This window comes from Hermetia illucens, chromosome 4 (assembly GCF_905115235.1).
Source record: "Hermetia illucens chromosome 4, iHerIll2.2.curated.20191125, whole genome shotgun sequence".
NCBI classification, from domain to species: domain Eukaryota; kingdom Metazoa; phylum Arthropoda; class Insecta; order Diptera; family Stratiomyidae; genus Hermetia; species Hermetia illucens.
In genome coordinates, this window is record NC_051852.1 from 109,180,154 (window position 1) to 109,203,012 (window position 22,859).

The 22,859-nt window shown below is 40.5% G+C and overlaps 2 protein-coding genes and 1 non-coding gene across 4 annotated transcripts; 1 reads left to right on the top strand and 2 right to left on the bottom strand.

The window, feature by feature from the left end:
* Positions 1 to 64: 64 nt before the first annotated feature.
* Positions 65 to 5,381, bottom strand: LOC119654855 (protein GUCD1). Its single transcript, XM_038060437.1, has 4 exons — positions 5,161 to 5,381; positions 4,633 to 5,107; positions 358 to 440; positions 65 to 302 (listed from the first exon to the last, which is right to left on the bottom strand). Exons 1-4 carry the CDS (start codon positions 5,225 to 5,227, stop codon positions 217 to 219), a joined length of 711 nt encoding a protein of 236 aa, XP_037916365.1. The 5' UTR covers positions 5,228 to 5,381; the 3' UTR covers positions 65 to 216.
* Positions 5,382 to 5,397: 16 nt separating this feature from the next.
* LOC119654854 (2-methoxy-6-polyprenyl-1,4-benzoquinol methylase, mitochondrial) lies at positions 5,398 to 11,426 on the top strand. Of its 2 annotated transcripts, none has more exons than XM_038060435.1 (4): positions 5,398 to 5,533; positions 5,587 to 5,793; positions 10,583 to 11,007; positions 11,062 to 11,426. In XM_038060435.1, the coding sequence occupies exons 2-4, from the start codon at positions 5,604 to 5,606 to the stop codon at positions 11,362 to 11,364; spliced, it is 918 nt and encodes a 305-aa protein (XP_037916363.1). In that variant the 5' UTR covers positions 5,398 to 5,533; positions 5,587 to 5,603; the 3' UTR covers positions 11,365 to 11,426. The 2 variants fall into 2 exon arrangements, with proteins under 2 accessions (XP_037916363.1, XP_037916364.1); XM_038060436.1 differs by having other exon boundaries at positions 5,443 to 5,533; positions 5,591 to 5,793.
* Positions 11,427 to 17,860: 6,434 nt separating this feature from the next.
* Trnai-aau lies at positions 17,861 to 17,934 on the bottom strand. The gene has a single exon. It is a non-coding gene; the product is annotated as a tRNA-Ile (tRNA).
* Between the last annotated feature and the right edge of the window lie 4,925 nt (positions 17,935 to 22,859).

Sequence of the window (22,859 nt, forward strand, 5' to 3'; positions counted from 1 at the left end):
GCTTTTCTTATGCAATTTAAGATGATAAAAGTACAATTTCGAAAAATTCAATGCATTGTTTAAGGTAAATTAAGAAAATTTATTCGTGCTGTGAGCAAAATACATTTGACATAAAAACACTTCAAAAGTGAAACATGTATCATTTGTTCAAAAAATATTGCCTTAAATTCATACTGCAGTGGTAACGTTCACATTTTTAAGTTATATTTCTAACCTCTATAAATATATGAGAATTATATCTTCATCGGTTCCGTAAGCCATCCTTGCTTTGTCCATTAGTTCATATGAAGCAACGCAGATGTCTGAAAGAATCATCTCCTGTAATGCAGTTTACCAAAATACTGAATGCACACTTACGGTTTTCTTTAGCAGGATTTCTGTACTTAATTTTTCTTTTGTTCAAATCATATCCACAGAGAACCACATAGTGACCTGAATATCTGTAATTAAGAGAATGAAATATTTTTATTGGGACATTATTTTGAAATGTTTCAATTGTTGTTAAGTTGTCATTATTATTCATTGAATGTTTGCTCTTGCACCCAGACAGCACCAATATAGAGCTCATGATGAATATTCAGAATAAAAAGACGACATTCCCTTTGATGAATTTTATGAACAATTTCAATGCTAAGATAATGATTCCTCCTGCGTGTGAAGCTAGAGAATTTCAATTTAAAAGGACTAAACTGAGAACCAAAGTGAATTGTGGAAAGCGCGAATTTTTGGTCAGCACTTGATGTCTCTTATTAAATTCTATGTATGTGTAATGTATGACAGTCATTTTCACTTTCGACTATGTTTCAACCTCATTATTTTTATAATTGAGCTTTGTTTGTGAAGTAAAGCGAATTGGGTGCTATTATTACAAAGTCTGAATAAAAAGTTACATGGTTTTTTGAATGGGTTGGTAACGCTAACGAGTACAGATAGATGGTAAAACTTTTTGAATCTATTTTTTTTCAGATAGTTGATAAGATGAAGCTGGCATCAACCGCAGACCATCTTCCTTCAGAACGCTCAACAGTTTCGACTGACGAATTGTATGACTTTAGGCGTTACATTTAGTTCATCCTAAGAAAAAGTAACGAAAAAAATTCACATGCATCGAACTTTTCCCGAAGTTGATGACTGAGAACGAGATACACCGTAGAGTTCGAGAAGAATTTCTTGAAATCCGGAAACATTTGCAGTCCTCCTCTACTATTCTGCGCTAAGTACTCCAAAATACTCGTCAGTAATATTAGAATTGGGATTCTACTGCATTGGAATTGTCGTCCTTCCTTAATGTATGTATGTATAATGTATGATGTGGCAATGGGTAGCTACTCCGGCCTTTTGATCCACTCGTCCACGGAGAAGCAACCTGTGTGGTCAAGTTTTTTGTTCGAAATAGTATCAGGCTACTACCATTCTCCAATGATACTTCGCAGATGTAGTTCAATGTGCTACTCCCACATAGCAACACAGAAAGGGCATTAGCACAGAATAGTCTTAAGGAGTAATGAATACCACCTTGTAATTTTTTTACCATTTTTTTTCTGGCTAAAATGCTTTCTTAACTATTCAAGAATTATATACAAAAGTATTTATGTGAAGAAATATTTCTTAAGTGGTCGAAAATCTCGATTTTGTGAGTCGAGTTTCGCCGTTTAAAACAAAATTTCGCCGTTTAAATGTAGTTTATTTGGTGGCTATCATTGTTTTATTAATCTTTCGAAATAGGCCACTAGATATCTTCAGTACAATATTTTGTGGAGACTGCAAATTGATTTGAACGCCGCATGGTAGTTGAATTCATAGCGACAAGACGTATTTCAGCTCCTTAATAAAATATCTTTTTCTCGCCTTTATAAACACGCATTTTGCTATTTTGCTGTTTCTTACTTTGAGTTCCTGTAAGCATTTGCTAGTCGAATAAACATGATTGTTTTAACCGTTTATGAACGCCTTTCAAATATAAATGCTACAAACTGGTGACCCTGACATGATCAAGAGCGGAGTTTGCGAAATTAGACAGATTAATGGCGACGGGCGAGCAGTACCGCTTTATTACTCGCAGCGACATAATCAGCCATCATCAGGGAGCGTGTTCGACTTGAGGTCATCGCGGAAACTCGTGACCGAGAGTCGATGGGGGCAAGGGCGGCGGCTTCAACAACACCACACCGCACTGCAGGCAACAGTTTCAGTACTCGCCGAAGCACTCTTCTCCACCGTCCAGCTGAGGTTTCCGCTCAGGTTCGGGACGAATTCCAAAGAGCGTGTATAGAATTGTCGGATATGGATCCTTTGCATAGACCAGGTATTCCCAGGCTCTATGCATCTCCAGCAGCTCCGGGAATTCTGTCTCTAATCAATGATGAAATTGCATATCGACTGTGTACTGATATATCGCTGCTGCAACTACAATCATTTGTGTATTGTGGTGCAGTTGCTTTCGCGTTATTAGCTTGAGTGACCGAAGAGATCCACCTTGGAAAATTCGTCTGGAACGTCAACGCGACTCACTAAGGTAGGACATTGCTAGGCTGACTCAACTCAGCTCTGGCAATGCCAGCAGACGGGTGAAGAATAAAGCGCAGAGGATTTACTGAAGCAATGCCATCCCCAGTAAAACACCCGTAGTTGAAATTGTGGACACACTAAAGCAAGAACTTTCTGTCGTATGCAGTCGGTTACAACCGTATGGCGAAAGTCACTCCAGATGCGTCCAGAATGCAACATACGCGAGGAACTAGCGGAGCTCTTTCAACGAATACCAACATAGCGTCCAGACAGTGCAGTTTTGGTGACGGAAGCGAAAGAGTATTGGGGTGGACTTCGTGGGTTATCCGGCCCCAGGTCTGGATCGGGTGCAGAATTTCTGGTATAAGAAATTTACCAGCGTACACAGTCGGTTGGCCCACAGCATAAATCAGGTCATGAGTCGGCCAGAGGAATTTCCACCCTTCCTAACTGCGGGGATTACCAACCTTATCCCTAAGAAGGACACCCTGCAGGACCCCGCAGACATAAGATCGATTAGTTGCTTACCAACCCTCTACAAATTCATCACGTCCATTATTAGTGGAAGGGTCAATACGTACCTCAAGACCAACAACATTCTGTCCGTGGAGCAGAAGGGCTGCCGAATTGGGTCAAGGGGTTGCAAAGAGCAACTCATTATCGAGTCGGTAGTTGTAGGACAAGCAACTAGAGGCCAAAGAAACCTCTTTAGTTGCTATATCGATTATGCCAAGGCTTTCGATAGCGTTCCGCATATCTGGCTAATCGATGTCCTACATCTGTATCGCATTGATCCGAAACTAATAAAGTTTTTGGCGTCAGTCATGGAAGGATGGCATATTACCTTATCAGTGCGTACATCTGAGAGTGCTAATACCTCAAGCATCTTCCAGGGGGGTTCGTTGAGTCCCCTTTGGTTTTGTATGGCACTGAGCCTCTTTTCATGGCTACTGAATGATGCTAGAGAGCATAGTTTTTCAGTAAAGTATGACCTACGTGTTAAATGCGACCTGAAACACTTGTACCTAGATGACATCAAGCTGTATGCTGGTACTGACGACCATCTTAGAAATCTGTTGCGAATAATAGACATGTTCAACCGTGATATTCGGATGGAGTTTAAATTAGACAAGTGTCGAATCCAAGTCATCCGTAAAGTTCATCAAGGCTCGAGCGGGTGGTTGTAGTTCCCATAATGTTGTCAGCTACAGGTGTTGTACCTAAATCCCTCACGGTTTCCCTTGATGTCCTGGGACTCTCACAGTCTGGTTCGAACAGTAGAACAGAAGTACACCATTCTGCATACGTGCTCGATGTTGCGGGCAGTTCTCGACGGATTCTCCCATTGAACTACCACCAGCGCTCCTTTAGTTTTTAGGTAGGTAGGATCGTCCGAGCCTAAATGCGTGGCACTTATTAGGTAAAATCCGGCATCAGCCGAGATTGTGACAACTCGGAAATAATAATAACAATTTTGCTTTAGCAATTCGTTTGTCTTACAATCTCAGGTAGCGCATTGAGTTCGGAATTCGATTTGATTTCGTTACAGGCAGCTGGAATTTGACCCCTTGTTCATAATGTGACATTTACGCGTGCATTTAGATTTTAATGTTCATCTGAATGCTTTTTTACCCTTTAATTACCGTATAATTGTAAATTTATTAACATCGTCATAACTACGTCAAATTTGTTTCACGTTTCACCGACTGGAATGTGCATAATTACAATAATCAAAAATCTCAGTTTTTTCAGCTTCACTGAGAGGTTTACGTCGTCCCATCTTATTCGGGGTGAAAGGATATCCTTCCCTAAGGTAACAATAACGCAAAAATAACAATAACCAGAAGTTGAAAGGCAACCCATCTCAATGATGTATATCCTAAACCCAAAAAACAACAGGGGACGTAAGATTTTATGGGGGTCAACTTCGCCCAACCCTGCAATTTAATATACTCGATATTTCTGTAGTAGTAAAATAATATTGCTGTGTGCACTAGTAAAGTATCTCCAGAGGCAAATTATTTAAAAGGCAAATAGTGTGGACATATAATTTTGAGGAGGAGTGTATTCGATCTTCGATTTTGAATGAGAATGGAACTTCAGCAAAATGCATATAATACATACCTTTTGCTACGGAAAAATGGATCTTTTTTGCACATATCACAATACAAGAGAGCAGCGTTGGTCAGGATTATGACAGGACCGTTTAGCGCCATATGCTGAATGAGAGCATCGATGGAGATCGTACGTTTCTCAATGTCCATGCCATCCTTGATAGCTATTTCGAATTTTTTATTAACCCTTTCCTCGTCTTTTGAAATTATCTTATCGTAATAACTGTGGCCTCTATAATCTGGATTAACGCCTATCGTCCTCGTTAGAAACCGGAAGGAAATATTGAACTGCCTGAGAATGAAGCATAAGTCAATTGTCCAGGTACTGCGTCCGAAACCATTCTCAGCGCATATCCTCTCGAAATCCCTAAGGAAATGCTCGCGGTGGTTTCTCGGCAGAATCATTAGAATGCAGGAGAGACCGCAATCCCAGTCAGAGCGTTGTTGAAAGTGGTTGAGCAGGAACTCCTTACATTCTGGAATGGCTGTGGAATTTATTAGATAATACGATTGGAAAAATCATGTGCAAATCACTCACCCCCAGCGGAACTTGTTTGTGCCATCGAAGTATCCTGAGATTGTGTTTTATTTGCAATCGTTGCCATCACATTGCCCAAACGTTCATGCAGCAACACTCTTTCAGAAGTAACGCGCGGGCGTATCGATGGCGGTGATTGATGATCCCATGCTTATCTCGATTGAGTCATGATTAACGATTAACTGGGAAACGGCCTGCAAAACAGACAGCGGCAACTGAAACGTCAACTACCCAGAATAGTAAAGCTCAAACGTAAACAAAGCATTACCAGCTGACTGGCAACGAGAACAGCTGACTTCACCCATTCACAATTATCCCCAAAGTCATCGTGGTTTTCACGTCAAGCAAAAGGGGTTTTGTGAAACATTGTTTTGTGAGGGTTTGAATTATATTCTTAAATTTCCTAACGCTAATTTCGTCTTTTAGATAGGAGTGGCAGCAAAATGTCTCTCAGGTCTGTTGGTCTGATAAGGCCAACCTTTCAAGCGGTCCATTGCACACTTAGAAAGTGGAAAGTACAGGATGCAACCATACGACTATTATCAACGGAACAGGCAAGGAATCCTGAAGGCAAAGAAGGTGAAACCCATTTTGGGTTTAAAACAGTCAAAGAGAGTGAAAAAGGACACAAAGGTCGGTAAAAAACATTATTTTTTAACAGTCGAAACTTTAGGCCTAGAAAGGCACTTGAGCCCCAGTTATCAATTGCGGCAAAACATGTCAACCCCATTTACATCCCACAACTGACTGTTTTTGGTAGTCGGTACTCATATTCTCTAACAATTACCGAGGAGAATGCACGTCTTGTTATTTACTAGTATGTAGTTGTAGGCCCAGTCGTGTTTTTGGAATATCTTAGATTGGATAATGTACTTCAGGATTTTTATTAGCCGATGTGATGCTACTTTCTGCAACCATCACCAAAAATTTGATGCCTAATGCGCCCATAGCCGCAAATTCACATTAGAAGCGTTCTGTGTATTTCACTTCCTCGTCACAATATGGACACATATCATCTTATAATACTCCTATTTGTAACATACGTGCAGCTAACGAATTATGGTCAGTCTCTCTGCTTTTCAACAAAATAAACTTTTTGGTAGTTTTATTTGGTTTTACCGGGAGGAATTTAGTACAAGGATGAGGAAGAAGAGAAGAAGTTTGGTGTGTCTAATGGCATTTAATCTCTGTCACTCCTCATGTGAAACCTTGTTCCGAATTTTTGATATATTTGCCAATGTTAATGACACTCCAATCGTTCTGGTTGGAAGAATTGAACCCTTTTTGGTAAAACTTGCGAGATTTATTTTTCCTTTATGCTACAGTGACCAGGTACGCAGAGCAATTCCATCATATTGAATCTAGATATGAAGTTCCAACGATTTCCACATTCCTGGACGATTTTTCATATGGTAAAGAGACAGATAAACGTCTTCAAGGATCCTTGACTTTCGCTGCATCAATACGTCTGCCCTTCAATTGTTTGTCTATCACTGAGGTTGTCGCCTTTGCTGTTGAATGTACTTCAGCTGGAAAAATCGTTGTACTCGTATACTGGTTTTTATCCAATAACGAATTACCAATCAGGTTGCGTTATGAAATTGCTTCACGCATTAACGCAACCTGGATGAAGTGGCGTTCCACAACTGGTGTCCTTTGTGATCGACGTATCAACGAACGTCTCAAATCTAAAATTTACCGCAATGTCGTCCGTCCAATCCACTCTATGGTTCGGAGTGTTGGCCAACCATAAAAGACAATGAACGGCGTCTTGCGGTAATGGAGACGAAGATGCTACGTTGGACTAGTGGCGCCACACGTTTAGATCACATCCGAAATGAGGATATCCGCGATCGTTATGGGGTTGCACCGATCGTGGAAAAGTTGCGAGAGAGGCGTCTTCGATGGTATGGTCACGCAATTCGTGCAAACGAGAATTCACTTGCCAAGATTGGTCTGAACATCGAAGTCGATGATAAACGACCAAAAGGCAGACCTAAGCAACGGTGGCTTGATACGCTGGATGGGGATTTGAAAGCCTCGAGATTGCACCCAGATCAGGCATTCGATAGAGCCAAATGGCGAAGCCGATCACGACGAGACGACCCCGCTTGTGAACGGGACAAAGGCTGAAAAAAAAGAAGAACGAATTACCAATCAGGTCTTCGACAGTATTGTTTTTCCTGCGATTGGTAAAAGGACCGACTTCGTCTTTTCGTCCGTGGCGTTCAGTGTAACCATTCGTAACCTTGCTTTAATGGGTGATAACCGCTAGCTTGACACAAACAGTCGGTCGTATGTCACCTTAGCCAATATCCAGCTTAAAGTTCAAATAAGGCGATAAGAAAAGTATGGGCCAGGTGGTTATTAGGGCTTTGGTAGCAGAGCTAACCTCTGCCTCTTCCACTGGGCGGGACACGCTCTCTCCACCATGAACGATTCAAATGTGCTTGTGAACCATTTGGTCCTGATTTTGGCAGCTATCTTCAGGGCTTTATTCAGAAACCCGTCCAATCCAGGAGCCTTATAATCTTCAATTCGTCCACAGATCTCACCACAGTTACCCCGGGATTGAAAAGACGTCTTGTTGAACCGTTGACTAAGGTCCACTTTGTTCCTGTTGTGGGTAAATAATTACGACTATTTTGAACAAGGGTCGTGGGCACGTCAATTGGGGGAATTTTTGCCCGCGAATCGTGTTGATCACAAGCTTGTACGCATTGCCCCATGGGTTCGTATTTGGCTAAAGCCACAGTTGCCCGTAGCAATTCCACGTATTTTCCCGTATAACTTTCTTAAGGCTACTTCGAAGGTCGCGGTATTCTTTCTCCATTTGGCAGTGTTCTGGCTTCTTCTTTGTCCCTCCTTGACAAAATCTCCTTGCCCGCAAACACGATGATCTCAACAGCGTAATTTCCTGGTTTCCACTGCCAAAAACCGCCGGTACTGAGTTCCCGAAGCTCTAGACCTTCCTTAATTCGAGCTCTTACGAAAAGGATACAGTGTGGACCTCATTTCCACTTCACTATTATCTCTTGTAGCATTAAACGGCTACCTAGCCAAGTTTTCCTTTATTGAGGCAATAAGGTCGATGGCCGGGAGTCCGGTTACCCACTCTCAAAAGTCGCTGGTATCGTGTTTTCGAAGCCCTGCACCGTAAAAAAGCTTTCTTGTAAACTACATTAGATTTGATTTCTAGCTATTCTTTCCATAGCAAATTTTTATCTGCTGTAGGGTAAAACTCTTTAAAGCACTAAAAGTCTGGGATTCAGAGTTTCATCCATTTTTCTATAATTCCGTTTTTGTATTTCAGTCTATTCGTCCGCAACAGCCAGACTAAATTTTAAGCACCGGTAGCCTGAAAATGAGCTCCATTGTCAGGTTATGTAAGACCCACCAGCCACTTCTTTTTGATTCAACAGAAGCCCTATTTTCACAATAATGAGACCAGCTGAAATGATAAAGTCAAATAGCGTCTCCAAATAGGGTTGCATTTGTTACTTCGCCAACAATTATGTCGTCCTTGGTGGGATATTGGGTGACTGCATGGCGTAATAATCAATATAATCACCATCCATTTTTATCTACTGCCATTCCGGCATTCTCATCAAAATATATATATGGTATATGGTTGCGATTTACCGTTGGTGGGGCACAGCGCATCAGCCACACCTATGCCCCATGGTTGGCGGTTACTTGAAATGTACTTCAGCTCCCCCCAGGACTTCCCGAAATGACAGCCCTTTGCTACTATTCTGCAACGAGTGCCCTTGGGATGACCCATTCGTCGGCTGTCTTAGGACAGTGGGTTTCACTGCATAGTGGAGGTTGCAATACAATTGCCGCATCTCCTTAATGTGTAACCAACCCACTGACTCTTCCGTTCCCAGATATACAAATTGATCGACGTCTTCGACGCTCTGCCCGCGATGTACGATGACCCGCCAGACTGAGAACCTTGGTTTTGTTGGTGTTTATTTGTAGTCCAAATCTACTTGGCTCTCCTTCCAAATCGAAATCGATGTAAAGTAGCTGATGCTCTAAACTCCGTGCACTGTTTCAAGATGATCCGTAGGGTGTTGATGTAGTAAATGCAGGAGGATCCAGAAGGGAAATTAGTCTACCCTCTGTCGATAAAGCTTTCGAGATATTCTTTGACGCGTTCCGGTATTATTTTAGCTATTAACTTTGCGGCGGTAGGAAGCACGCAGATACCCCTCCAATTGTCGCACTCAAAACAGATGCCCTTCTGGGATTTTAACGATCATTCCCTTCTTTCACTCCCTGGGAAGGTCTCGGATTCTCCAGATTTCCGTACAAGTGGAAGTAGCAGATCTGCAGTAACTGCAGGTAAAGCAATAAATAACTCTGCATCAAGCCCGGCGGGTTTTCACCGTTTTAGTGCATTGATGGCAAGAATGATTTCTCTTGTGCTTGGAAGAATAGTCCGTATTCGCATGTTACGGTGATTAACCATTTTATCTACTAGAGGCAGAACTTCACCGGATGTGGTGCGGTTAAGAAACATGGTGAAGTGTTCTTTCCTCTTCTTGTTCGTCATCGTGGATGAGAAGTCGACCATCCATGTCCTTCACAGGACCATCGAAAGATTTGCAACAACATGCAAGTTTTTTCCTGATGCGTTATACACTTGTGAAATCATTACGTACCGCGGTATCTTCTGCTCCGCTGACCAGCGCAATTACAAATTCCATTTTGTCACGGCGCACACCATGCTGAACTTCCCGGAATATGATACGGCATTGGAATTCGAACGCGTCACGCCTGCCATCATTCGCAACGGCCAATAGAGCCTTCAATATCACCCATTTACCGATCCGCCTCCACGATTCCGCAGTCAGCCAGATCTTATGACGCTCCTTCGGGACGTGGCCGACGATACGCATATTACCCAAGAAAAGAGAATTTTTTTCTCATCGATATTCTCAGGTGTCATTTTATCAGCAAGACAATTGTTCCACTGTCGATCGACAGCTGGATCATACAAGCAGTCGATGTTGAATTTGCGGGGTCGCAGCTCTTCACCCCTGTCAGGATGGTTTTGGACGCGAAACGCCAGCGAAAGTAGGCGACTAACAGATGGTGACCCCTTTCGAGGACGTTACCAGCGGCACATCCAGGAGACGACTTCTCTCAAACGGTATCCGTTAGTTAAAATGGAACTGAACTGAGTGCCGGCGCGCGACAATACATGGTAAACCATACATTCAGCGCATCGTTAAGCATCCCATTAACGTTTCAGTTTAGGGCTCTTTCAGTAAACTGTTTACTGGAACTCTGAATGCAAAAATAATGAAAGAAATGTGGTAGAAATGTTTATCGCAAGTCTAGCAGTAAATTGGATCTGTACCAATCAGATCAACATTCAACCTCATTTGATGTGAATTTTTCTTTATTTCAGTGCACAAAGTTTTCGAAGAAGTGGCTAAATCTTACGACTTGATGAATGATATAATATCCCTGGGTATTCACAGATTATGGAAGGATATTTTCATGGAAAGATTAAGTCCACCGAGAGGCACAAAACTCCTTGATATGGCAGGCGGCACTGGAGACATAGCATTTCGCTTTTTGAAGTACCTAAAAAATTTACCAGACTCACCAGATGGTGGGAAAAAAAGTCACGTGACAGTTGCTGACATCAATCAGAATATGCTGGATGTGGGTATGGCAAGAGCTGAACGGCTTGGCTACAAGGACGTCAGTCCGAATGGTGACACCATAGAATGGGTTTGTGCTGATGCAGAGAAGTTACCGTTTGAAAGTAACACATTCAGCGCTTATACAATTGCTTTTGGTGCTCGAAACTGTACCCATATTGATCGAGTAGGAGTAATAGCAGTTTGTTGTATTCCATTATAACATGTTTGATTTTTACAGATTCTTGCCGAGGCGTACCGAGTTCTGCAGCCAGGAGGGAGGTTCCTATGCTTAGAATTTAGTCACCTTACAAATGAAGTTTTGCAAAAGGCTTACGATCAATACTCATTTCAAGTAATTCCACCAATGGGACAAATTTTGGCTGGGAATTGGGACGCTTATCAATATTTAGTGGAAAGTATTCGAAGATTTCCGAATCAAGAAGAATACAAGAAAATGATCGAAGATCAAGGATTTCGGTTTGTTAGTTATGAAAATTTAACTTTCGGAATTGTGAGTATTCACTCAGGTTTTAAATTTTGATAAAATGTGAGATGAAATTGAATATATGTAGTTTGTTATTAAAGTTTGTATATTCATTTGAATTTCTGTTCCAATTTGTAGTTGCAGTATGCATTGAGATTAGGATTTGTCACATTCCCTTGTCAAGCAAATGTTTGGCTTTAAATCGTTCGTTGGATGCTTCCGCTACCATAATGGTACAATCGTATCCGATAACAACAAATGCTTGAACGTTTAAAATATCAACAACGTGTACTGACAACGATTCAAAGATCTATTGATAAAGTTTGTTTATGATCAGAATTCTAGTGCTTAACTCCGAACACTTATTATCATTGATTCATTGCGTACCGCACTAATAAAAACATTAAAATTACACTTAATTAGCAGTTGCCCAAAACGACTCCAGTGAACATCAACGGGATGAAATGCCTGTGCTTCAAAATCCCAAACAGTAAGCAGGAAATCTGTTTAGAATATGATGAAAAGGAGCTTCCACTTTATTTGCCATCTTGAATGGTAACTTGAACACCAGATTATTTATTATTTGTATTACCGAAACAGCCCAGTGTCACCAGAACTGCTCAAAAATAGTAAAGAGATAACATTAACAGCAGCAACAATGTGATTTCATATCATTTAACCATTATATTATAGTTGTCTAGAATTTGCGTATCCTGTATTACTATTTTATTCAGTTTCGAAGGTATGAGGTATTTAAAGAATGTTTTTAATTGGGTAGGATCATAGATTTTCGTGTGAAGGTCCCGTTGATTCGATTCAATATAAAAGAGTTATTTGTTAGTTAAACTTTCGACTGAAAACAATTGGAAATTTTCCCGTTGTTGGCTGGCATTCTGGGTTCTTTTTTTACTGGTCTTAACATTCATCACAAAATGCGCTATTCAAAAACGTTTTACAATTGTGTTATTGTGACCCTTTCCTGACTTTATTTATTATTGGCTAATTAATGTGTTTCGTTGTTTGTAAGATTCTTCCGTTTAATTTCATTGTGTTTATTTCCATTGTGGGGGTACAAGTTACTTTCAGACGCTTCCCGGGAATTATAACTTTTAATTACCTTTCTTTTCTGCTGAAGTGAGCTACTCCCTAAAATTTAACTAATTGCTAAAGGGTTAAGTCTACTATGAACTGAGAAGCAGGTCAGACTTTGCATTTAAATAAACAAATCAAATATAAAAATACGGCTTTCATTGAATTTCTGCTATTAACCATCAATTTCACCTAGCAATTCTCAACCCATCTTTGCCAAGGTCCACCTCTATATAAGTGAAGTGATCGACATTTTCTAGATTATACTATGCGGGTCGTTTTACCTGAACGGTCTATTTAATTTCCGATTTTTGTTTTTGATTTGTTAATGTTCTGCCCTTTCCAAACGCCTCTCTCTTCTTCAAAATAAATTCTAAATATATAATGAAAATAATAGCTCAAAACCTCCATTTAATTAGACCCCAGATATATTTGGCTAGGTTCGGTTAACTTATATATGTATATTTGCATAAGTAAGACATTTATATAGGGAAAATAAGCAAAGTTGAATGATTTTCAGAGGAATCTTTTTCTTTTATTTTTTTTTCATTGCCAAGAGAACGCCAGTCACCGTTTGACACTTATAGGAAAATCAAAAAGTTTCAGTGTAGTTTCAGAAAAAGACCTTCTTTTTTAATCTTTGATCCGTTCGGCAGCACCGTGGGCTTGACTGGATCATATTCGTCATTTTTCTCGGCGAATGCTTTTGTCCGACTTAGAAAGACTACATGTTGATGTTGTGACGGAACTGGACCTAGCACTTGAGAACAGGCTTCCCATATTATCAGGTAGCAGGGCCTTAATATTGCTAGACACACCAAACTGTTGCTGTCTTCCCTATCTTTTGCTAATAAATAACAAATTATAATCAATAAAACAAAATACGTTAAATTGAAAAATAATATGTTAGTTGTCGGGTAATGGTCAAAAACCCGACGAGGTTAACTGTGTCTTGTTGACGAAAAAAAAGTAAAAGAAATATCCTAACATAATTCTGCACTTAAAAAAACTAGTTCTGAAATTTGAATTTATTCTTAAGGCTAATACAAAAAAATTACAATACGTACAATACAATACATAGATACAATACAATATTTCTCCTTTTCATCTAGCTAAACATCAATTGTTCTCTCCAGATCCACGACAGGTTCGGGAGGAATGAAACCTGCCGTGGGAGTTTTCTCGAAATGCCCTTTATTTGGGTAGAACGGCTGCAAAACTTAAGGGTTCTTACTATGCGGAGCGGATCGCATTATGTGATTCCGAATCAACATAACGATGACCGTTTCGATTCTCGGCACAGCAGCAGCTGCATAAATCACCTCATTACTTACATAATGTTCATAATTTGACGACGCAGTCCTATTAAGCTATGTGCAAGCGGGCAGTCATTTCCTTACAAAGATCCTTATTTTCTTCATCTGGCTAGCACTCAAGTTAAACCAAATAGGTCTCCTCCATGTCTATAAGGTAAGCACCTACGCACCCACCATAGTTAATCTGCCAGCAAATATCAGATGTTACCTTAGTTATTGTGTGTATTGTCGAATGTCCAGATCGAAATCAAATTTTTAATCATGGCCAATTCGCAGTCGACAATAATTCCTTCCTCTTAATATGCCCATTCAAGGCTTTTAATACCAAAAACATCAAATACTTTGCTGATGCTAGGCAGTAAACTGGTTGGGCGGTAGCTCTTAGGAATGGATGAATCCTTCCCTCTCTTTAAGATCGGAAACAGTCGGGCTTTCTTCCATTGTCCTGGAAAGAAGGAATTGTTCAATAAATTATTAAAGAGGATACAATAATTCACTTGAATAGCACTCTGTTTTTTTATTGTTATTTTTTACATATTAGTATTATTGTGCTTTGTTGTACTTGTTGTAGTGGTTTTTGATTTATCTTCTTCTGTGATCTCTCTGAGAAAAGTGCAGAGATTGTCATCTTTTCGTGGCTGAAATATCGGAAAGGATTGGAAGAAGCAGAAAACTATTGACAATTCCATTATAAATAATGCAAATTATGGAAAACATATGAAAGGTCGAGTGAGCAGTGTACTTTCTAATGCATATAAACGGTATATATTCGGGGAAGCTTCGAATACACATGATTCTGTTGAAAAGATTAGGTAAACATTTGGTATCCTATTCGAGCAAAGTAACTGCATGGGGTATTATTTCAAAAGCTTAACTGCTTAAGTCTTAAAATAAATGGGGCGGTTCCAAGAATGATAGTTTTGGCCATTAGATTCTGCGTCTTCAGCACTTTATGTAGATTTTGTGAGTTATCCCATCGCTGGAATTGCAAATGGGATTACTTTGATTTTTTGCAGTCCCCATATCTAGTTCATATCGTCCACTAAGGACCTGTAGTTCCTGATTTTTTCCTGCTGTTCTCAAGAGTGTTCCGATCTAACGGTACGGCTACATCGATTATGAAGTAAATTTGTTCTTCCTTGAGAAGCAGAACTAGATCCGCCCTATCGTGAACGGGTCAGTCGGTGGTGTACTGATCTCACTGTGACCTAATCATTTTTTAAGACTTGCTGTGTAAGGTTTTGATGGAGAGTCTTGTAAACAGAGTTATGACGCCTGGTGAGATATTATGCTCCTCCTCACAGTTGCATGAGTTGCAACTGTGGTTGGTAATTGAGGAGTTATGAAGGATGTACCATTTATAATTGCTGTTGAGAGCGAAGCATATATACATGTACTAATGAAGTTTACGGGTAGTGTCCAATTCAGATGGATATATATGTACGTTATTACCAGGAACATTCAATTATATATATATATAGGTATGTATGCTTTTGCACACGGAATAAAGCGCAAATATTCAAAGGCGTACGGTAAACTTCAGTGCGTGTATGTACGCATCAGTATGGGAGACTAGGTAATATTTGATTGTTTAGGATGATGAAGGAATATTTTGAATTTTTAGCTATCTGCGAAAAGAAAAAACGCGGAGAAACAGTTCCACACATAAGATAAACACAAAACTTTTATACCAGAAGCGTCCATGTTTCACTGCCCGATCCAAACCGTCATTCATAAAAACTTTACTGAATACCATAAAAAATCCTTGCCCTGTTGCCTATTCCCAATTAAAAAAGCATATTCTCTTGTGCAGGGCTATTATTTTCATACCCTACGAAGCATAAAAGTTGAACACCATTTGCAATTGGAGGCTGGCAAAGTCACTTAATCTAACGGCGTCTTATATTTGCTCCTAAAAATTTTCAGACAATTTAGCTTTCCTTGCTATTCTGTTGTTTGCAAGAGGAATCGTTTCATTTACTTCAAGTTCTAGTAAAATGGTAACCGTTTCTATTGCAGGTAATATACAGTGACTTCCAATTTTATTTATAAGAATATATAATTGCACGCAGCAGTAATTTTCAAGAATATCTGAATATTTACGATTTTAGTTATAACTTTTAAATATTTGTTGACGTACTATACCTATGCGAAATTCGGAGAATTTTGTTTACAATGTACCATTATAAATACCATTTCCCATAATTTGCCTGACGATTGGCAACGAGGTATTATCTGTCTCATACATAAAAAGGGAAATATGACACAGTGAAGCAATTATAGGGGTATCACATTGTTGAGTACCATCTATAAGATATTTTGCTAGGCCGGATAGCCCCATACGCCCAGAACATCATTGGCCCATACCAAAGAGGCTTCACTCCAGGCAAATCAGCAACAGATCAGATTTTCTCTCTGCGGCAAGCGATGGAAAAACTGTTGGAATATGGACAACAGTTGCACCATCTATTCATCGACTTTAAAGCCGCCTATGATAGCATAGACAGGGTAAAACTGTACACGGCCATGAGAGAATTCGGTATCCCTACGAAATTAATAAGACTGACTAGGCTGACCCTGACCAATGTGCGAGGCCAGATAAAAGTAGCAGGATCACTCTCAAGACCATTCGACATCAGCAACGGTCTACGTCAAAGGGATGCCCTATCATGCGTCCTCTTTAACCTGGCCCGTGAGAAAGTGATCCGTGATGCCGAGGTAAATGCAAGAGGTACGATCCTCTTTAAGTCTGCTCAACTACTGGCCTATGCTGACGATATCGACATCATGGGAAGATCGAGCAGGCGGCGCTAGATCTTGGGCTGCACATCAATGAAGGTAAGACAAAGTATATGGTGGCAACGTCCGCACCGAAAACCGACCAACCAAGAACATCAAACCGCACTGGTCAAACGGGAAGAATAAAAATAGGAGAATACAACTTTGAGACCGTTGACAATTTCTCCTATCTAGGATCGAAAATCTCAACCGATAACAGCTACAATGAGGAAATCCGCGCACGGTTGTTGTCAGCCAACAGAGCCTATTTCAGCTTACAAAAACTGTTCCGTTCGAATCGTTTCACCATAGGGTCAAAGCTCTTACTGTATAAGACAATGATCTTGCCAGTCCTCATGTATTCCTCGGAGACTTGGGTTCTTAGCAAGGAGAATTGCGAACTCTTGGCTGCGTTCGAGAGAAAAATCCTCAGGTTGTGGATAAAATCCGGCTCAATAGATTACGGTGGGTGGGTCACTTAATCCGTATGGGTGACGATGACCCAGCCCGCAAAGTCTATAAGGGCAATATCTATGGTAGAAAAAGAAGACGAGGCAGACCCTGCCTAAGATGGAGCGGTGGCATAGGTCAGGACGCCAGACAGCTTTTAGGGTGGTGGTGGTGGACCTCGGCTCGAAACCGGGATGTCTGGAGTTCCTTATTAAGGCAAGCCTAGACTGGATACCGGTTGTTGCGCCGTTGATGATGATGAATTAAAAACAATCTTTTTGTCCTAACAAAAGGTAATTCGCAACAAATTTTCACAAGTGAAAACACTGCCAATAACCTTCTTGATAGGAGTAACAATGCCGAAAGTTGTAGCTGATTCTGTCGAAAAAAAGCAATCCGAAAAGATATTCTGGAAGGTAAGACCGTTCAAGTAATCTGTAGAAAACATCAGGTTTCCATGGGATTTGTTTCAAAAATCTGGCAAAAGATGGATGAATCGTGACAAGCGATAAGGGTGAGAAGCAAAACTCAGTCTCCTTACGAAGAGAAACCAAAGTGAAAATAGGCTCAAGATTAACTATCAATCAAAGTAAATCCAGACTTTCAAAGAGTGTTTTGTAAAAGCAGTTCTAGACTTATTCGACCACCCTCTGTTAAGCACAACACAACACATATTGCATAATTTTACTGAACGAAGAAATTATGAAAGGAGAAAAAATGTGTGATAAGAAAAACAGATGGAATTGTTACGGCCAGAAGCCTATCGTTCTCTTTTTTCTCTGTCTTTTTCCGAAACGCAGTGGTTATTTTGCCTCTAGTTTGTTGGAGAATTATAAAATAAGGAACAACCATAGAAAAAAAAGGTTCCTAACCGGGGAGAAATGTTTGTGAAATGATTTAATTTGAAGCAAAAACTAAGTTGGCCCATGGGGGGATCGAACCCACGACCTTCGCGTTATTAGCACGACGCTCTAACCAACTGAGCTAATGGGCCGATGGAAGTCCGTCGTTCAATTTATAATAATAATTGAAGTTCGAAGCTATTCAAATTTAAAATTTTACAACTTCAATTTAGGCCACTAATTAAAGAATTATTTTATTAATCTCAGTTAATAATTATATTCATAGCTACTTACTTGTGTGTGTCTCTTCTATTAGGGATTTTTTACAGCAGTTTAAAAGTAGATTCGAATAAGCACTTCTTAGACAAATTATCCAAAAATACGGATGTTTGTGAGAAACTCCAGTGTTCGGAAATCTGTAATTTACTATAGATAGGGAAATTGAAATGTAAGGTTTGGGTTGGGGATTTTTGTGTTATTAGCATATTCAGTAGATCATTTTCTTCATTTTTATGAAGCTCATTGATGCTTATCTTCACGAGCTTTTACAGTTGAAAAAGATTTACCTTATTATCTGTATAATCTTTTGCACGAATAGAAGTTTTGAAGGTTTAAGATTTTGCTGGGACAAAAAAAGGAAAACTTCAACCACAAATGGTGTGGACGCATGGTAAAATGACCTTTATTTCATTTTCACCCATTTTCATATCGCGGGTGCAATAAAAAGTTTCCAAAAGATTTCCGGACTAGTCTCTAGAAATGGAGGAAGAAACATTGTAATACTGGGGCTGAATGCACACCAACGTTTCAAAATAAGTATCGTGGGAGCAACATGCATGAACATAATAAATGATACGTTAAAAATGCAAATGGTAAAAAACCTTATAGTGGTGTTAAGTGCTACATGAACAGCGTCAAGCGTTCGTTAAGGTGTGGCATCAAGGTAGGCTGTATAAATTGATCAGGGACCTTCCAGGAGAATTCTACGAGACCCTAAAATCGTATGTGTCTGGAGAGCTATTTGAGTGATATAGTTTAGGACGCGTTATATGGAATGGAACCGGATATATGAAAGGTTTTGTATATTTCTTATATCAGGACATTTGAATGTGCGTTTACCTTACGGGTGGTATTGACATTCATAGTATTGAATTAGCGAAGAAGCGACAATTTTGACCTATTATAACTTTGTTAGTAATATTGCAATTTCCTCCAAAGTTAGTAGGATCATGCTCTATATTATAGTCTACATTACTGAAAAAATTTCGTGGTACTAGGATGAACTTAAGGCGGGTTTTGCAGCCAATTATCAAAAATTATAGTAATATACTATTTTTATTAACTTCATTTGAAAGGATATCGGTAGGGAGGGTATTTCGGAGCCTAGGTACCATATAGTGCCCCCTGATTTTTTTCAGATTTTTCGATTGGGTAGTTTCTGAGATTGGGTCCGTTAAAGAAATGATCACTTTCGATCTCCCGCACTCTCCTCCTTTCCAGCAAATGTCAAAACTAAGACCGGCTTTGGTACCTTTCATTTGATACCCTTTCATTTGGTACCCAACAAAAATTGCACCTCCCTCTTGCATGTATGGGGTGCGTGCTATTAGAGCTGCGTATCTTGCAGTATGATAGGGACCAAAGGAATGTAGTGAAGGTAAGATACAGGGAGAAACTACAGCATTGCAGTCAACGCCTAGAGTGCTCCCATCTACGGGCAGCCCTTTCACTGAGACTGAGAGAGTCTAATGGGGAAGCGGAATCTCCTCAACACAACCAAAATGCAAAATGGAGAAAACGCCTCCACGGCAAATTCACGAAAGACTACCAGACCCTACGGCGGAAGGCGGTAACTGCAATCTAGGTTCCTCTTGGACTTAGGTGGAAAAGAAGCAGTTAATAGAAGTTAATAGAGCTAGGTGCACGTGTGATAAGGCGAATGCAGAAAGGCGATCTATTGCTGGAATTTAAAGCAGGTGAAAACAAGTCAGAAGACTTGCGGAAAAAAATCGAGTCGTCACTGGGTGAGGCAGCAGAAGTGAAGCTCAGTAAAAAAATGGCGTGGTTATTGGACGAGATTACAACGAAGGAACTGGGAATACAGTCGGTCCAGGAGCAAGATATTCTACGGCTAAGGAAGACATAACACTTCAAGCGACCAAAAGGGCTATAACTGCCAGTAAAGTTCGGATTGGCTTGGTTATCTGCCGACTACGAGAGCAGATAACTCTGAAAAGATGCTTCAGGTGTTTGGAATTTGCGCACGTGGCGAAAAAATGTACTAGCGTTCACGATAGGTCCGACAGCGCCCATATCATAGGCAGCAGCACATGTCTGGTGTATAGGAAGGCGATCGACACTATGTGCAAATGAGGTTCCTATAGCTAAACCTGAACCATTGCCAAGCGGCTCACGATCTACTCTCCCAGACGATATTGGAAAACAAAATCGACGTTGCTATTATCTGTATCAGTACAAAAATCTAGACAGCGGAGTTTGGGTCGCGGATAAGAACGGAAAGGCGGCGATATGGAGATGCGGAAATCGGTCCATAGAAGGAATCACGGAGATTCTCGAGAGTGGCTTCGTTAGAGCAAAAATAGGCAGAATACAGCTGTTATGCGGCTCCAAGTCTTACGAGAGAGGAGTTTCATTCTTTGGTAGAGAGGCTAGCAACAGATGCAAACAACCATAGCCCTAAGATAGCGGGTGGCGATTTCAACGCATGGGCTGAAGAATGTGGCAGCCGAGAAATGAACGCAAGAGGACGTATATTACTCGAAGCTCTTTCTCGTTTGAATCTTGTAGTTGCTAACACTGGATGCGTGAACACTTTCCGAAAGAGAGAAATGGGGTTCGTGAGAGATGTCACTTTTGTTAGCGATATTTTAGCTAAGAATCTGCAGTGGTATGTCAGTAAAGAATATACACATACCGACCACCAAGCCATCATTTTTGAAATCATGCATGGTACATGAATGAAAGCTAATAAGTTTGAAGAGGAGATTTTCGAAGAAGTTCTGCAGTAAAATACAGCGCTTGAAGGAAGCGCAGAAGATAAAGCTTTACAGATCTGCCAAAAGTTGCGGCGAGCATGTGACGCATCCATGCCAAGGTATGTTGTATTCCACAAGCGAGTTCCGAATTTTTGGTGGAACTCTGAAATCGGAGAATGCCGCAAGGCCTCAAGGCCAGAAGGCGCAGTCAGCAAAATGGAAACCGATCTGGATACGAACAGTTACATGAAGAAATTACATGTGGCCATAATAAAAACTAAAAGTGAACACTTTAAGCGACTGTGTAAGGAAGCTGACCCGAACCCCTAGGGTGGCGCCTATAAAACAATAATATCGAAAGTCAAAGGCAACGCTCCCCACCGATTTCTTGCCCTACTCTTCTTAATGAAATAGTAATAGATTTTTTCCCACAGAATGTGAGTACCGCTAACCTTCCCACTGTCGAGATAGACACCGTCGAAACTCCCATGGTAAGCGAAAAGGTCGACTCCTTGTTTCGAAGGTGGTTAGTTCGATCCTACTGTATGCAGCCCCAGTATGGGCAGATGCACTGAAAAATATAGTAAATCAGAGAAAGATTGAAGGTGCGTATCGCATAAGTATACTCCGAACATGTTGCGCTTACAGAACAATATCCAATAAAGCAGCTTGCGTGATAGCAGGAATGGTCCCGATTGAGATTCTGGCGAAAGAAAGACAACGACTTTACGATCGAACGTATCTAACTGGAGAATCTCCGGCTCGTCGGCGACAGTTCGCACGAATTGAAACTGCCGCCGAATGGCAAGAGAAGTGGGACGACTCAGAAAAAGGCGGCTGGACTCACAAAACCATATGCGATGTCCGGAAATGGATTGAGAGACCCCACGGCGAAGTAGGTTTCGACCTAACTCAATTCTTGAGCGGAAACGGACGCTATCGAGCATATCTGTATCGATTTGGGCGTCATGATTCACCATATTGCCTAAAGTGTCCAAATATTGCAGAGGACGCAGAAAACAACTTTTTTCATTGCTCCAGATTCGAAACCCAAAGCGCTACATTAGAAGCGACAACCGGGGAGCACTTTCCACCCGAAAATATAATGGAACTTATGGTGAAAGCAAAGGGCATATAGACCGAAAAGGTGGTTGCAGCCATTGGAAAGAAGCTTACGGAGGAAGAAGTCATCCGAAAGAATGAATGCGAGAGAAACACGAATATTAACATGAGCGCAGAATAAATTCTGATCCAGTCCCGCGACGTAATACTAAATGGGAGTCCCGCGAGGAGAATGGAAGGTGCTTTTAGTGGGTAAGAATGCAACATAACCGTGTGGCAGGAGCCTGCGGTAGCTTTTGAAGCTTTCCACCTTCTATCTGCAAAAAAGAGACAGACGGACGAACAGACAGATAGACGGAGAGACAGACAGACAGTAAACCGATTTTAATAAGGTTGTTTTACACAAAACCTTGAAAAGTGAATTCATCTAAATTCAAGATTAACTAGCACTCAATATATGACATTCGATGCTAAAATCTTTTGGAAAAGACACGCTTTAAATAAGTAGGAATACCAGAAGCTGCGCATTTTGGCTATAAAGTTTGTGTGTTTATATTGTGTGATAAACTTTCTATGCACGTTTTTTCATTCATTCACAGTTAAAAATTCAAAATATTCCTTGATATGTCTCCAAACTCCAACTGTGATTGCATAGCGTCTCGTTTACAGTACTAGCTAAGCCATCATTTTCTTTTTTTTAAGGTTTTGTGTAAAACAAAACCTTATTAAAATCGATTCAATGTCTGTCTGTCTGTCACACGCATTTTTCTCCAAAACGGCTAAACCGATCCGAACGAAATTTGGTGGACAGATGGGAACTATGAAATCCCACGCATACAGTGAGTGGCATAAATTTAGGTGGAGTTTAAAGGGGGGCTCCCCATGCATGCAAAGGGGGGATTCAACAATTTTTTTCACCGGATATAGTTGTGTAGGCTATTAAATGAAAGGTCTCGATTTGTACTTTCCGAAACTGATATTAGTTTTGACATAAATTGCAAAGTGCGTGAGTAATGAGT

Bases quoted from the DNA above. Each gene is read 5' to 3' on its own strand.
- LOC119654855 (XM_038060437.1), bottom strand. From the start codon at position 5,227: ATGGCAACGATTGCAAATAAAACACAATCTCAGGATACTTCGATGGCA. The intron at 441-4,632 runs GTATGTATTATA...TCTTAATTACAG, and splicing joins CCATTTTTCCGTAGCAAAAG to ATATTCAGGTCACTATGTGG. The intron at 303-357 runs GTAAGTGTGCAT...TGATTCTTTCAG, and splicing joins AAATCCTGCTAAAGAAAACC to ACATCTGCGTTGCTTCATAT.
- LOC119654854 (XM_038060435.1), top strand. From the start codon at position 5,604: ATGTCTCTCAGGTCTGTTGGTCTGATAAGGCCAACCTTTCAAGCGGTC. The intron at 5,794-10,582 runs GTCGGTAAAAAA...TCTTTATTTCAG, and splicing joins GAGTGAAAAAGGACACAAAG to TGCACAAAGTTTTCGAAGAA. The intron at 11,008-11,061 runs GTAGGAGTAATA...TGATTTTTACAG, and splicing joins ACTGTACCCATATTGATCGA to ATTCTTGCCGAGGCGTACCG.